The sequence below is a fragment of the Lissotriton vulgaris genome, chromosome 7 (assembly GCF_964263255.1).
Source record: "Lissotriton vulgaris chromosome 7, aLisVul1.2, whole genome shotgun sequence".
Classification (NCBI taxonomy): Eukaryota; Metazoa; Chordata; class Amphibia; order Caudata; family Salamandridae; genus Lissotriton; species Lissotriton vulgaris.
In genome coordinates this window covers 723158480-723173823 of record NC_141695.1, presented here as the reverse complement: position 1 = coordinate 723173823, position 15344 = coordinate 723158480, and the positions used below count along the sequence as shown (strand labels likewise).

Here is a 15344-nt window from a genome sequence, read left to right as displayed (position 1 = left end):
TGGTCTTGAGAGAAGAACCCCTCGTGGGCAGCGATGCAAACAGGCAAATAGGTAAAATAGCAGTCAGTCCACAGGTAGATTTTCAGTTTTGTTGCCAACACTAGGGTCAAGAGTAATAAGCAATACTCAGCTCACAGTCCATAAAGGACGACAGGTACAAGCAAGCTGGAGTTTTCAGATAAGTGAGCCAGATTCAGCATTTATTTTCAATTCCTCACTTCTGTACAGCAGCCCACTGCCGATCCAGCCACTTGCAGGTTTCAAATACCAGGTGCCAACCAATGGGGCAGTGTGTCCCTTTGCAGGCTTCCTAAGGTTTTCAGAGCGGTGACTGTGGCAATCGGATACACAGGCAGGTATCTCTTGTTGGAAATATCCTGTTGCTGAGAAGAACAACACTATTTCTGTTTTCGGCAGGATTACATGTGAGCTGCCTGAAGAGGCTGACTGGGCAGGAAGGGTTATGGATCTAACAGGCAGATGAAGCAGGAGGTTTGTGTGACTATGTGTTTTACTAACATAACACATCCAGGATACTGTAGCACACATCCCTATTCCACAGGGCAACCCTCAAAACCACAATGAGAGGACCACCTACATACTACTGTGAGGAGGTGGAGGGATAAACTACCTCCATGGATTACAGCCGTATTGAACCCAAAAAACTATCAAATTTCTGCCATACACAAGGTCCCCAAACTAAGATGCACAAATAGAAATGCTTCCTGAAGAATACTTTGCAGATTAAGTGGATGTCTGGTTGGTCACGTAGACGAGCCAAATAAAATAAGGGTTGAGTCAGGGACTGAGGGTGCAAACAGCTACAGATCTTGCTCCCTACATTGAAGCTGTTGATTGTACATACTATATAAATGCTATTTTATCCCCATACTCATTTTATAGGCGTGCATGCTGTAAATAGAAGGGGTATATGAAACAGAATTTAAAAAGCATGATTTTATTGTACATTTTAGGGAGTACGATGTTTTGACTACAGTAGCTCATTGGATCTGCTGGTGACGGGAGGTGTTGATCACAGAGTCTGCTTGTGGAACCAGTATGTCACTAGTCGGCCCATTGCAGTCTTCCAGGAACACAATACGGCAATCCTGGATATGGTGATCTGTGAGCCTCTGGGGCAGATTTTCAGCTACTCCAAGGATTCGGTAAGCTTCTGGAAATCATAATCGCAGCCATCTAGACAGTATAGGAATTATTTATTTTAAAGTTTTACAGAATTGGGGAAATTTCTAATACAATGGATGCATGTAGAGGAGCAGCAGGGACCTCCTTGATCTGTATTCTGGGACGTATGCAGCAACAGGTTTGGCTTCAAGTTGGCAGAGCGATTCAGTCGAGGATCTCATACATTATCCTGCTGTTGAAGCAAGATGGGGCCAGTTTGTGAATGCTCCTATCCTTTTAGGACAGACATCATATTACTAAATAGAGGATTCACAATGTGCCATTACTCAGGCCAATAGAAAGTGACTAATACACCAACCACAACTAAACTGCTTTAGGAAATGTTGAGTCATCCTTGTTGGTGATCTGAACTTTGTACATACCAAAAATAATTACATTGTAAGGGAGACTCCCACTCCTGTAGGGATATGCCAATTTGGTGAAACGTCTAGAGGAGCGGGCAGTCGTCCAGGTTCACAGTATAGTTGAAAACATGTTCAATGGCTACTCTCATCTGCACCCATAGACATCCCAACAACTTCACTAGTCACATTAAGTCCCACACCTCTGCCTCGAACCCAACATTTATACACCTTGCGCTAATAAATAATCATACTTATCTGACTGGGTTCTGTACTTTGGTGCTCATTCTCAAAAGAAAAAGGGGTTTCCTGAGACAGAAGAGGCTGTAATATCTCGAGCAAAAAGTTGATGAAACTATACATGTTACACTCATCAGCTCTATGGAATGCTGGGTTACTTCGGACAACATATTTGAGCCTTCACTCATGCTGGTCTTTGTGGCTCTCTCATAGACTGAGATAGCTTACTGGTATCTGTTCCTCACCTTTAGACTGTAAAGTCTTCTAACAGACCTTCTGGTAATGCAGGAATGTCATCCATTTTTCTTGGCGGTACATGCAGTAATGCAAAATAGGTGCATGTGAGCTGGTGGCTAGGGCAAACACTCCTGCTTTCCCTCATGGTCCATCGAAAGAAGTGCATGCCGGGTATCCCCGGCTGGGAAACCAGCGGTTAGTAGTACTTAGCTGAGTGCCATGCCTGGGCCAGGGTCCACTTCCTAGACATGGGTTGGTATCCCTAACATGTAGAAACAAGGGCTCAGTGGCTCGCTTACTGCTGCTTACGTGTTTTTGGCTTTGGAGTCCGAATTCCTGGCAACTCCTTTGCATCTCTGAGCATAATTAGGATAATTTTTAGGGACCAATGGTGCCATAGTAGACTGGTGCTGAGCCATTCATCGATTGGGTCCCACACGGATCTCTCAATCTGCTCCAGGTGCCAGCTTCTCATAAGGCCAGGTGCAGACACTAACTATTCTCTGTCGCTGCTGCTATGACACTTTGGAATGTACTTCCTATGATCTTAGTTTTTCTCTTGCGAAATGCGGGAAACTAGTGAAGACCTTGCTTTTTCCAAAATGGCTCCTGTTTGCAGAGATCGGAAAACATTGATAGAGTTTCTAATCCCCATGAAGCTCAGATGACCTTTATAAACATCCCTATTACATTACATTTTGCCCGCCCTTCATTAGAAGCATGTCTCAGTTCATGCCCTTCGAAAGGAAATTATCCATTCCCTTCTGCCCCCATACCATATTAGTCAGGGCTGGCTATCCTGGTGGCGCAATCTTTGCAAATTTACCCTCTGAAACCGTAATTGAAGCTTTGTCTCCAGAAAACTAATTTCCCTCTCATACTCGGATCCTCCCCTGCTAGCTCTGAGACAAGTGCATCTATGAATTCAGGTCCAAGCGTAACTGGAGAATTCGCCCCATTTTTTGAGCAACAATACTTAGTTGCTCGCAACTTTCAGGGCACATGTGAAAGAGGCTCATTCATTATTATTCCTAAATACAAGACCTGAAAAATATGCAGTTTCACCGGCTAATGAACTGAAATATTTAAGTCCGAAAATGGTATGATCACGTAATTAGATTTTGAAATAAATAGCAACGTTTCTCATTTCTTACTCTCTGCCGTTGATAAACGGATGTTTTGGCTGCAAACGCGAGAATATAAGGTAGTGTTTTTCTCTCCGCAGATCCTGAAGGTCTGGGATATTTTCTCGCACACATGTTTGCAGACGATGGCACTGAAGTTCCCGTGTGTGCAGCCTGGCCGGATGTTGGAGCAGGGGGATTTCCCGTTGCTGCTTGTGCGCGAGCCTCTGCACGTGCTTTTGATCTCTTATGCTGATTACATCGGCATGTTGACGTTGGTGCATTCGGCACCCGGAGAAGAACTTCCTGTCACTCACGACGCGCCTCTTTGTGGTGCCCTCTACAATAGTTTATTCCAACAGGTCTGTCCTCTTTTCTATATTATGTTATTTTTGCAATTTGAGGTTTACTGCCAAATTTAGGAGGGAATAAAATAGCTCGGTGGTCCACGTGCGGCACTGGCACCTGTTGATATGACTTTGTGATATGCAGGCCTGTTGTTTGATTCCAGTAGGTCTCAGCCTTACGTCCTACTGAGGTAAAATACAAAGGGGCAGATTTATGAGGCCCTTGCGCCACGTTTACGCCGCTGTTGCGTCACGCAAGGCGGCGTAAACGTGGCACATCCCTACGAACGATTTACAACGTGACGCATCTAGGCAGATGCGTAACGTTGTAAAGCCCTGCGCCGCTTGTGGGCGTTCCGGCGCAGGGTGGGCGTTCCGGGGCAGGTGCGCCTCGCAAAAGTGGCTGAGTGAAATCTATGAGATTTCACTCAGTCACTTTTAAGCCAATGCTGCGTCAAAAGACTGCGCCTGCTTGAAGCAGGCGTAGGTCTTGACGCAGCATTGTTAAAATGTGGCACTCCCGAGCCTTGCTGGAGCTGCGTAGCGCTTGCGACGCAACTCCAGCAATGCGCCACATTTCCGGCACAGATGCGTCACGCATCTATGCCGTTTTTGCACCATGGTGCGCCGCATTATAAATGCGGCGCACCATGGCTGGCGGAGCTGTGGCGCACTGTGGCGCATGTTAACTGGCGCATCCCTGGGGATGCGCCGGTTAACATAAATCTGCCCCATCGAGTCGAGAAATAATAACAGTTTAGCAAAAAAATCCAATTAAGTTGTGTGGTCGTACGTCTAATCCACGCCACTGCGGATACATTGTCCGGTCCTAGGCCTGTATTTAACATCTTTCTGCCTTCTGGGAGTTGTAGATTCACATTATTTGATCCAATGAGACTATAGCGGTGGATTACAATGACTTGTACAAGCAAAGAGCTGAACTGGTGCATCCTCTGTGACATGGAATCCTTTCATAACCCTAATTAAAGCATTTGCACTATTACAACAAGCATTTGCAATGCAATAGGTCTGGCAATTGTGAGATTTTGAGCTATTGGTATTGTAAATTATAATGCCTTTTATTTATGTGTTTTAAAAAACCTGCAATAATAAAAGGCATTGTCATTTACAATACCAATAGGTAAAAGTTTCTACAATATGAGATCTATTGCATTGCAAATGCTTGTTGTTTACAAGCGCTCCATGCTGTGCTTTCACGTTAATAGACGTCTCAGAATACAGAGTGGTGTTGGATACAAAGACCGAACTGGTCGAAGGTGACAGAGATCCTGGCTGCTACGTTAACCCACTGAGAAACCTTACTCAGATTGAACAATGACATGCAGGGTACAAACACATCTTTTTAGCAGCCCTATTGACCTACTGAGCTACCCGACTAGAAAAAGAACTATGACCTGATTGAAGCAAACAGATGTGTACAGCAGACACATCACCCACTTGGTTATTTCATTATGTTTTCCTACACAGTACATTCCAAGCTGTTTCTTTCACAATTTCTCTTCCAGATACCTCTTCCTCCCCACAATCAAGGCACGACCTCGTCTGCAGCTATGCAGCCCCCTTACCCTCTTTATCATCTGTAGACAGCTCACCTCCTGCGGCCTCGGCTGCCGGCCAGGCCCGGTTCTAGTGGGTGGGCCAGGCCCACCCAAACATGAACCTGGTCCACCCATACAGGAGACTTGGCCCTCACAGTGAGGGACTTGAAGGCAGGGGTGCAACGCCATGGGGATCAAAGTGCTTCAACCCTCCCCTGTCGTGTGTGTCAGCCCGGGCCGAGATAGCTTGAGTAGTTCACAGGTCTTTAACCCCTTCGATGCGGCCGCTTTTTTTCCCGTGTGCGGCCGCCGGCCGAACACGGGCGGGCCATGACGAACCCCAGCCGTCATCAGCACACGAGCACCGTAGTGCATGACGGCTGGGGTTCGTCACCAGCATGGAAGGGGTTAAAAGACCATTTACATGTTAACGAGGCTTTGTTTATTTTTTCACCCCTTCATCTCCACATGGCGAAAGGTGACAAATCCTTTCTTTAACAACTGTAACCTTTGCCCACTCTTCTGCTGTGTGGATATTTCTTTTTCTATGCAGTGCAGGAGAAAAGAAGTTTGTTTATTCCTATTCACCTTTCCTGAACCCTTTCACAGTTTATCACATCAGGCTGTGACACAAAAGTTTGACTAATGGATTAGGTAAGAGACTGTGCTACTAATTTCTTTTCTTTATAAAATCTGTACAGGCCCAGCAGGACACATATGTCTGTGTGCTTCATTTAAACAGTTTTTATCATTATCATGGCGGATGCAGCACAACAATAAGACAATACAAAATGTCCAGATAACGCTAGTTATTAATGATCCTGCTGGAGAGCAATCATTTGTCTGTTAGTAGTTTTTAAAGGAAGATGAACTGTATTTTATGTGGATAGCTCAGTGGGTTACTGCCTTTGTCACAGAGATCCTTGTGTTACTTGCAGTTCAGAAGTTACAGTCCTAACATAGGACAGTGACCAATGAACTGTCATCAAAGAGCTGCATACAAAAATGAATGGTACAGTTAGAACTTCGCTTTTTTTGTTTTGTGATATAATTAGAAATTCCCCAGTCTTTCATTATTCTAATGTTGCTAAAATGAGTATGTTTGGGCAGATATACATTTTTATCAGTAAAACTGACCCCCCATGGAATACTCTTTAAATCCTAAGGTTGTGTTCTGTCCAGACCAAACCCTCTTAAAATATTCTGCCCACCAGTATGGATGACATGTGATTCATACACCTTGTAATCCTCATTGGCCTATGTAACATTCCCTGTAGACTGATTTACATAGGTGTATGATTCATTGTCTCTGTATAATGTGGGTGTGGTGTAAAGTACTGACACTCACTACACTGATATGAGTAGCGCTATGCAACAAATGAAATGCATATGAGAGAGGGGCTATGTAAAGATAATGGGCACTGTTGGAGGGTTGCAGTGAGGGAATCCGAATAGGAGGTAGTGGGAGGGGGTATGGAGCGATGAGGAGCACCAGGGCCGGACTGGCGGGGCGCTGCACGGGTGGGGGGCAGGTTTGGGGCCCCTGGGGGCCGTTTTTGTTGCAGGGCTGTTTCTGCAACATCGGCCCTGTAACAAAATCAGCCGAAAACCGGCCCCAGGAAAGAGCTCAGCGGCACCCACAGCCCCAGGGGTGGGCAGAGGGGGGGACCAGCCAAGCTCTTTGCCAGGGCCGGTTTTGGTTCCCAGTCCGGCCCTGAGGAGCACTGTTGGAAGGTGGAAGTGAATGAATCCGAAGAAGAGGTCATGGGGTGGAGGGATAGCTAGGGAAAGATGAGAGGCACTGGTGGAGGGTGGAAGTGAGGGAATCCAACGAAGAGTTCATGGGGTAGAGGGAGGAGCTAGGGAGAGATGATGGGCACTGGTGGAGGGTAGTAGTGAGGGAATCCGAGGAGGAGGTCATAAGAAGGAGGGGCTATGGGGAGATGAGGGGCACTACTTGCGTGTGGTAGTGAGGGAATCCGAGGAGGCGGTCAATAGGGGGGCCATGGAGGGATGAGGGGCACTGTTGAAAGGTGGTAGTAAAGGTATTTACGGAGAAAGAGGTTATTGATTTGGCGCCAAAAAAGACTTTTGCATCAGCGCTGAAGCCGGCCCTGTCATGGGCTTTCTGTTTTTGTTTATTTAATTAGCACTCGGGTCATAAGGGCTACTGTGGAACATACTTTAAAGTGCGTGCTTATTATATTTACTGCTGTATTCAATGTTTTAAGTTTGAAGGTGATTTTACTCATGTTCTTACTGAGAAAAATGAAAGTGGAGCCAGATGGTGCCTGATATGGGGCTGGGGCACAAGGTCAGCTGTTAGATAAGGAGCACTGGAGAGGAGTAGTGGATAATCAAGCCTGTAAGGGAGTGCGTTGCAGAGTCTGTGGTCAGGTGGAGGTAGTAAGGAAGAGGGATTCTTTCTGAATCCTCGATCAGAGGGAGCCAGAGAAGTGTCTCTTGCCGGATACTCCCACCTTAGAAGCCTCATCTTCCCATCAAAGGAACATTACTAGGAAAAAACACTGTTTGAGAGTGGTCATTTTTAGAAAGAGATTTGGAAAAGAGTGCATTTTACTGGGCCTTGTAAGACTGAGAAGAGATAAAGTAGGGCTCTGAAGCAGGCCTGCCTAGACATATATGCGACAAATCGAGCCTGCAGCGGCCCCCCCACATGCACCCTTGGCCCACCCAAATAAAATTCCTGGAGTCGGGTCTGTGCCAGCCTCTTTAGTCATGCCTCAGCCTGGTGTGCAGCCCTCCAAGCCTCTGATAAGCACAGGGACCCTTGCATTAGATGCTGGGGGCTGTGGTGCGGAGTGCTTAGAGATGTCTCACTCCAGCAGAAAGTTCACAAAAAAAAGAAAGATGAAAAGATTTCCTGCCCTAGTGTTCCTCCCTGGCAGGGAGGGGGCGTTTTTTTTAGGTTCTTCTAGGCCCCACCTCACCCCACCGTGTCGGAAAGCTTTTCAAAAGACCCCCAGCCTATAATAATGTTAACAATGTATTTATGTAGCGCTTAAACCTACAGTCCTTTTGTTTCTAAGTGCTGCAGATAGCAGTTGTTACTGTTAACCAATTTAAGGGTCCTTGTTCTACCAATCTCGAAAGCCTGAGATGGGTAAAATGGGATTCGACATGCAGATCACCAGATGTTAGCAGTGAGGATTTAACTTACCAATCCATCAAGAGACGCCATCTTTTCTTTGTAGCCTGTTTGTAAATTCCAGTTGTCTATTCTACCCCTTTTCTGTAACTCATTGACATTCCCCGGCCTTAGCACTCTCATTGTGTGGCTAGCAGTCCTTCCTTTAGGGATCTCTGCTTCTTCCACTGGACAATCCCCGGCACTGGATCGAACTGGACGGGACCCACTTCTGGCCACTCCTTGGGCCCGAAAGTCCTGCGAGAGACTTCTTCCAGCGGAACTCCCTCCCAGCCAGAGTGAGACATCTATGCATGCAACTCGGGATCTGAAGAGCTAACGAGTACACAAGTGCGCCTCCAAAGTTGACCCTATTTTCCATCCATTGGTCAGCAGGCTTACAAGTACATCTCTCTCTCCTGCGCATGCTACCGCCCCACCTCACGCACAAGCGCGGTGACCATTTACAGCCGCAACTGGAGCACGCGTCCAGCCTCGTGGCCGGCACCCAATGCTTCCCACATAGGCACCTTCCTCCCAAACTCACCTCCTACCTGTCCACTCAGGAGAGTGCCTCGCAGACTAACTAGCAGTAAGAAGCGCTGTTTGTAAGGGCTTCCTCTTGTTTGACTGTTGAAGCGCTGAGCCAATGACACGTTCCCTCACACAGCTGAATATTTTTTAATTCATTACAAAAATGGCGCTCACTTTATTTCTTAATGTTTGACGATTCTAAATAGCAGGGGTTTTTTTGCAATTAATACAGGTCACTTCTTGTTTGTCATATCTTTGGAATCTTGAATTTCTGATGCGGAAGTGAGGCACGCTGTGAGAGGGGCAGAACGGCAGGCGGGCCTGCTTCCCTGGACTCCCCATTTGTCACTGGCTCCAGAGAGCCCCCACACACACACACACAAACAACCTCCGGCTCCCGTCTGCGCAAGCGAGGGCTGGAACCGTATCTCACCTATTCTTGGAAGGGCACAACCGGTGCAGGCAGTTGTCTGGGTCCACCAGCAGCCTGGTTTGTGGAGTCCTCTTCCAGACCTAAAATTAAAAAAAACAATTGGAAAGTGATAGCGCGCCTGAAACGTGGCGAACAAAATAAAACTAGCGCGAGGCAAGGACAAAACGCACGCATAACAAGCAACAGACAATGGCTGGGCGGGGTCTAAGGGTGGCAGGGTGTGCACAAACCCCACTTCCAAAGAAGCCCACCAGAAAACCAACAACAATAGATCTCGGAAGCGAGCACCGCATGCGTTGCAACGCAGGCGAGACCTAAAAAAGGGTCAGATTTTCAATGCAAATCTAAAAATTTCCAGCTATGTTCTAGATCGAATAGATATCTGCAAGGAATTTCAAGTCATGGAAGCCAAAACTGAAAACTTTTGACCTCCAATTCTTTTTTGCGGAACCTAGGTACCACTAAGTGATTAGCCTCAGATGAACACAGAGCCCTATCTCACAATTCGCCTAGCTAGAAAATTCGGGGCTAAGCCGTGGGTAGCATTAAAGACTAAACAACAGACTTTACATTGAATAAACTGTGTTATTGGCAGCCAATGTTATTGTTTTAACAGAAGAAATGTATGTGACCTATGAGGGACCTTAAATGCCAACTTGGTTGCTACATATTAAAGTAGTTCAAGTCGCTTTAATTGACAATTTGGGAGGCCCGGATAGATGCGGCTGGTGTAGTCTATTCTACCTCCAATCGTTGCTGCCAAAATCTGCTTCATGGCTTCTGATGATAGGTAAGGGTCGAAATTCCTTACTGTCTGGAGAGTGAAAACTCTTATTGATACAACATTATTAATTTGCTGTCCCAAAGATAGCTGGTAGTCCACTACTATTCCCAAGCTTTTTGCAGCCACTTTAGGTGTTGAGAGGCAGACCCATTTCCATAGGCCAATAGTTGTCGTTCCAGGCTCCAGGATTACCACTGAAGTCTATAATTTCTGTATTTAGAATTTAATTTCAAGAAATTTCATCCACCCATAGATAAAACACTTTGGGGCACATGCATCATTCCATTCTAAATACTGGTCGCAAAGGGGCAGATTCTGCGAATCTGCCCCTTTGCAACCGGTATTTTAGCATTTGGGATGCATCAACCCAAATGCACATTCGCAATTTATGTAATCACAACATTTGCAATTACTTAAATTGTGAATGCATTTAGGGAATTGCAAATTGTGATTCTCCAAATGCAATGCAAGACACAATTTTGAATTGCGATTTCGCATGCCCTTGGGGCATGTGTGTGTGCAACATGTGGTCACATGGCAATTTCAGGGGTGCATCAGGGTGTCCTTTTGGCACCCTTGCACCCTGAAATTGGATGTGCAATTTGCGAATACCTAGTTGGTAGTGCGCAAGCAATCCTCATTCATTCCTTTTTGCCTCAAGGCCCATTGGAATGAATGAGAAGCTATTCCTTAATTTTGATTCACAATTTGCGAGTCACAATTAAGGAATGTGTAGGAATCGCAATTTGTTTTGCAATTCCTACATGCATAAGTAATTTCGATTCCTAAATTGCGATTTCTAACAAATCGCAATTTAGGAATCACAATTACTTACTGTATGCAGGTGGCCCATTTATTCTTGAAAAAGAGAATGGGACATCATTTGATTCTCCAAGCATAATATATGAGAATCATCTGCATATTTAAAGAAGTGGCATCCTGTTTTAGTCAGCTCCTTTATTAATGGTGGCATATAAATAATGAACAAATGGGGAGAAAGGATTGACCCTTCCAGAACTCCACAGTCATCTTGGACTTCAGGAGCTTTGAAGGATGCTGAGAAAGGACCTTAGGCCCAGATGCATCAAGGTAAAATCAGCTCGCAAAGGGGCAGATTCTCAGAATCTGCCCCTTTGCGATCGGTATTTTTGCATTTGGGATGCATCATCCCAAATGCAAAAATCGCAAATTAAGAATTCGCTAAATTGCGATAAGGGCATGTGTGTGGGCAACACATGTGCACAGATCAATTTCAGGGGTGCAACAGGGTGTCCTTTGGACACCCCTGCACCCTTGAAATCGCATTCTCAATTTGCGTTTCGCTAATTGCGATTTGCAAATTGAGAATGTCTTCCCATTCATTCCTGTGGGCCTCTAGGCTCATAGGAATGAATGGGGAGGTATTCCTTAACTGCGACTCGCAATTTGCGAGTCTCAATTAAGGAATTTTAAGAATTTGCTATTATTTGAGCGAGTTCTTCTTGCATAGCATTTTTCTATTCCTTATTAGCGATTCCTTATTTTTCTCTGATAAGGAATCGCAAAATGGATGCTTGATGCATCTGGGGGTTAGTTATTTGTAGGCCATTTTGGAAATACTTGCGGCCCTAATACAGTCAAGTAATAACCTATGGCCAACCGTATCAAAGGCAGCAGATAAGCAAAGAAGAATTAGGGCCATGACTTGTCCTGCATCTATTTACTTCCGTAAGTCACCAATGACTGATACTACGTCAGTGTTATATTTTATCCAAAAAACCTACTTGTTGGGTTTCCAAATAATTTGATGTTTGCAAGTGGGTGCGCAGTTCCTGAGCTACACGCGATTCTAAAATTTTAGCACAATAGGGTTACAGGGATATGGGCCTGTAATTTTCAGTGTCTCAGGGCCATCATTCGGTTTCGTAAGCAGGGGAGTAACTGTGGCTTTTTTGTTAACACATCTGGGACTATACTACCCCTGTCTGAAAGGACATTTAAAGCAAACAATTGAGTGTTTTGGATCTGACCGAAGTAAGGTCTGCATAATTCTTGGTGGGCAATGATTGTTAGAGGATCCTGATTTTATCTTGACCATTAACCATGTTAGGGCGTTTTAGCTCAGAGGGCTGAAATTATCAAGTACAGTTTCAGCATCCTTCTTTTCTAAGGTACAAAGAAATCAACCTTTGGGCAATCTATAATAGATCCTCTAATACAGCAGATCTTATCTATAAATAACCTATTTAGTTCATTGCAGTGAGATTACAAGGATGCCACTACTTTGCTCATCCTAGCTATCGACAAAAGATCCCACATAATTTTAAAGATCTCTCTCTGTGGGCTACGAGCTTCACAGATCCTAGTTGAAAAAAATCCTGTTTTGTTTGAACAATCAGTTTTTATAACTCGCCAAGCTTTCTTATATAAGTCCTTAAGGTCTGCCTCGTAGTTTATACGCCATTTCCTCTCTAGTTGTCTTAGCTCCTGTATGTCCTCAATTAGGTTTTTTGAAAACTACAGTGCAGAGGACCTTACCTCGGTGCAATACTTTTCCACGGTGGGAGCAAACGTCTTCCCAGTTTTATCTAGCCAATTATAGAAAGAGTGGGTGGCTTCATTCACATCATTCCTAAGTGTTGATTTAGTCTCTTCTGGCATTTCCCCAAATTTCTTCTTAATCGTTTTATCCTATTCTCAAAAAATCCTTGAATCCTTCGTTTGACCACTGTGTATACAAGGAGTTAAACGCTCTAATTGTATGTGATGGTGCCCTTACCAAACACATGGTTCGATGATGCAGTTTCCCACAGGACAATCAAAGGTCTACACTAGATCAAGAATGTTGCCCTTTTATGTTTAAAGTATTTTATTCAGTACAACATACAAGGACAAACATACATCAGCATGAAGCATCTTGTTAGGGCGGGCAGAGCCGCATCCACCGCGAAGATCTATCAGATGCAGTTCGTTTGCGGTAGTCCATCACAGCAGTGAGTGATATGCATTGTCGCAGTATGAAATGACATTTCCATTGCAAACACCCCCCAAAACCCCAACTTCCCAACTCCCAGGCCCGTCTCCCCCCTCCCCCCTTCCCACCCTCCGTCCAGTGCACAGACCCTGTCCAAGTTATTCACCAAAGTCGCCTCCTACAGGGGGAGTGAGTCTCACATCAAGTCAAGGGGCTGGCGCTGCTGGGCTCGTGAGCCGTAATAGGTGGAGGTATTTGGGACAAGTAAGTTCTTTAAATTCTGTAAGCAGCAAAGAGTGAAATGGTTGCCAAATCTCATTACATTGATCTATATCCCCCGCCACTGTGAGCGACAATTTCTCCATGCCCAACATGTGCCATAATCTTTGGAGCCAGCCCGTGATAGAGGGTGTCGTGGTAGTGTGCCAATGTATCAGGATTTTTTGGACCGCTGATCATAGTGCGATGGCTATCTGCCTACCCCTGCGAGATCTGAGTGGGTACGTCAGTCCATTCGGGAGCCCTAGCTGGGTGTACACGGGAAAGCGTGGTAGTTCGATGCCTAAATGGGAATCGATTTCATCTAGCACTTCCCTCCAATAGGTTTCTAGGAGTGGACAATCCCATAGAATGTGTGTCAGTGTACCCCGGTGCCCGTACCCTCTCCAACATGTGTCCTCCCTGCTACGGTCCAGTTCGTGAACCCGCTCCGGGGTATAGTACCAATAGGTGGAGCACTTAGTTAGTGTGTCAGTGAGGCCCATGTGGTATGCCGAGTGCCTGGCCCTATAGGATATGTGCTCCCATTCTTTAGGGCTCAGCGTCCTACCCAATTCCCGTTCCCAGCGTTCTCTCCCTGGGTTATAGAGGTGTGTAGAAGGCGGTTGTAGTAGCCTATAGAGATCCGTAATCAATTTCGAGTCCGACGTGCGCGTCAGAAGCCATTTTTCGTATGGAAGGAGTTGCCTATCGGTCGTCTCCCGCACCTGTGGTTGAAGAGCCCAGTGGCGAGCCTGCATATAGCGGTGCCTCTCGGTTTCAGGGAGTGAAAACTCCTGGCGAAATTGCGGGAAGGGGACGACCCCCTCTGGGCTATAAATGTGACACAGGGCTCTACACCCCACCTGCCTCCAGTGTGTGAATGCTCCCCTTTCCATTCCTGGGGGTAAAGTCTTGGTTGTCCACCAACGGTGTGAGTGGCGATGGGAACAAGGTGAGGCTGGACGAGGTGTTGGTAGCGTCCCAGACCCGCAAGGGCACCCTTGTAACAAAGGAGGCGTACAAATTCTTGGGCCGGTGAGTCCGGCGCAGAAATGGGATTTCCTGCAGGGGTCGGCCCGCCACCGCCTGATCCTGGAAGAGCCAGTGCTTCTTATCTGACTCTCACCTACTCCATTCCACTAGATAGCGCAACTGTGCTGCTTGGAAATACTTACGGAGGTCTGGTATTCCCAGTCCTCCCGCCTCTGGGGCCAACAGTGAGAGGGCCCTGCGCATTCTGAGTTTTTTCCCCTGCCAGATAAAACGCGAGAGGTCCGCCTGTAGTTGCGGGATCCACCCGATTGGTGGCTGGAGCGGTAGGGCCCGGAACAGGTAAAGCACCTGGGGCAGGACCGTCATTTTGACGGCGGCTATCCTGCCCAACCAGGAGAGAGTGCCGCGGTTCCATCGTCCCAATTCCTCTTTAATCTTTGTGCCCATGGCTGTGTAGTTGGCCGATACCATGGCCGGTAAGGTGGGAGCTATCTGGATCCCCAGGTAGGGCACCGCCTCTGATGACCAAAGCATGGGGAATTGGTTTTGTAAGTAGGTCCTAGTGGCCGGCTCAAGGGAGATATCTAGAGCCACCGACTTTCCCATGTTCATTTTAAAACCCGCGACCGCACCAAAGGAGGCCAGCTCCTCGATGCAGGCCGGCAGGGCCGTCCGGGGTTCATCAAGCGATAAAATGACATCGTCCGCGTAGAGGTTTATAGCGTGCGTGAAACCTCCCATCCGCACCCCGTCACCGCCGGATTGTCACGGACCCGTTGGGCGAACGGTTCCATATAAAGGGCGAAGAGCAAGGGCGAAAGTGGGCATCCCTGCCTAGTACCTCTCTCGATGTTGAAGTTCCTTGAATTATACCCATTCACACGAACCACAGCAGTTGGAAGTCTGTAGCAGTTAAAGATCATGGAGCGAAACTTATCCCCTATGCCCGCCTTCACCAGAACCTGTTCTAGGTAAGGCCAGTGCACCCGGTCGAACGCCTTCCCCACGTCCACCGCCAGCATCATTCTTTCCCCCGGAATCCGGGTGGCCTGCTCTAACAGGTGGACGATCCTTTTCGTGTTGTCAACCGTCTGCCTCCCCAGGACAAAACCGGCCTGATCAGGATCTATAAGACCGGGTAGGTGAGGGGCTAGTCGGGCGGCTAGGATCCCCGTGTATAATTT

General features: G+C 46.6%; 1 protein-coding gene across 1 annotated transcript in view; it reads left to right on the top strand.

Annotated features, from left to right (window-relative positions):
* LOC147702335 (cilia- and flagella-associated protein 337-like) overlaps positions 1–15344 on the top strand; it is a 1229420-nt gene that overhangs the window by 582625 nt on the left and 631451 nt on the right. Inside the window, exons 10-11 of the mRNA XM_086930967.1 lie at positions 975–1166; positions 3250–3510. Of these exons, the coding sequence (XP_086787093.1) occupies positions 975–1166; positions 3250–3510 (453 nt within the window). The remainder of the gene's footprint in view (positions 1–974; positions 1167–3249; positions 3511–15344) is intronic.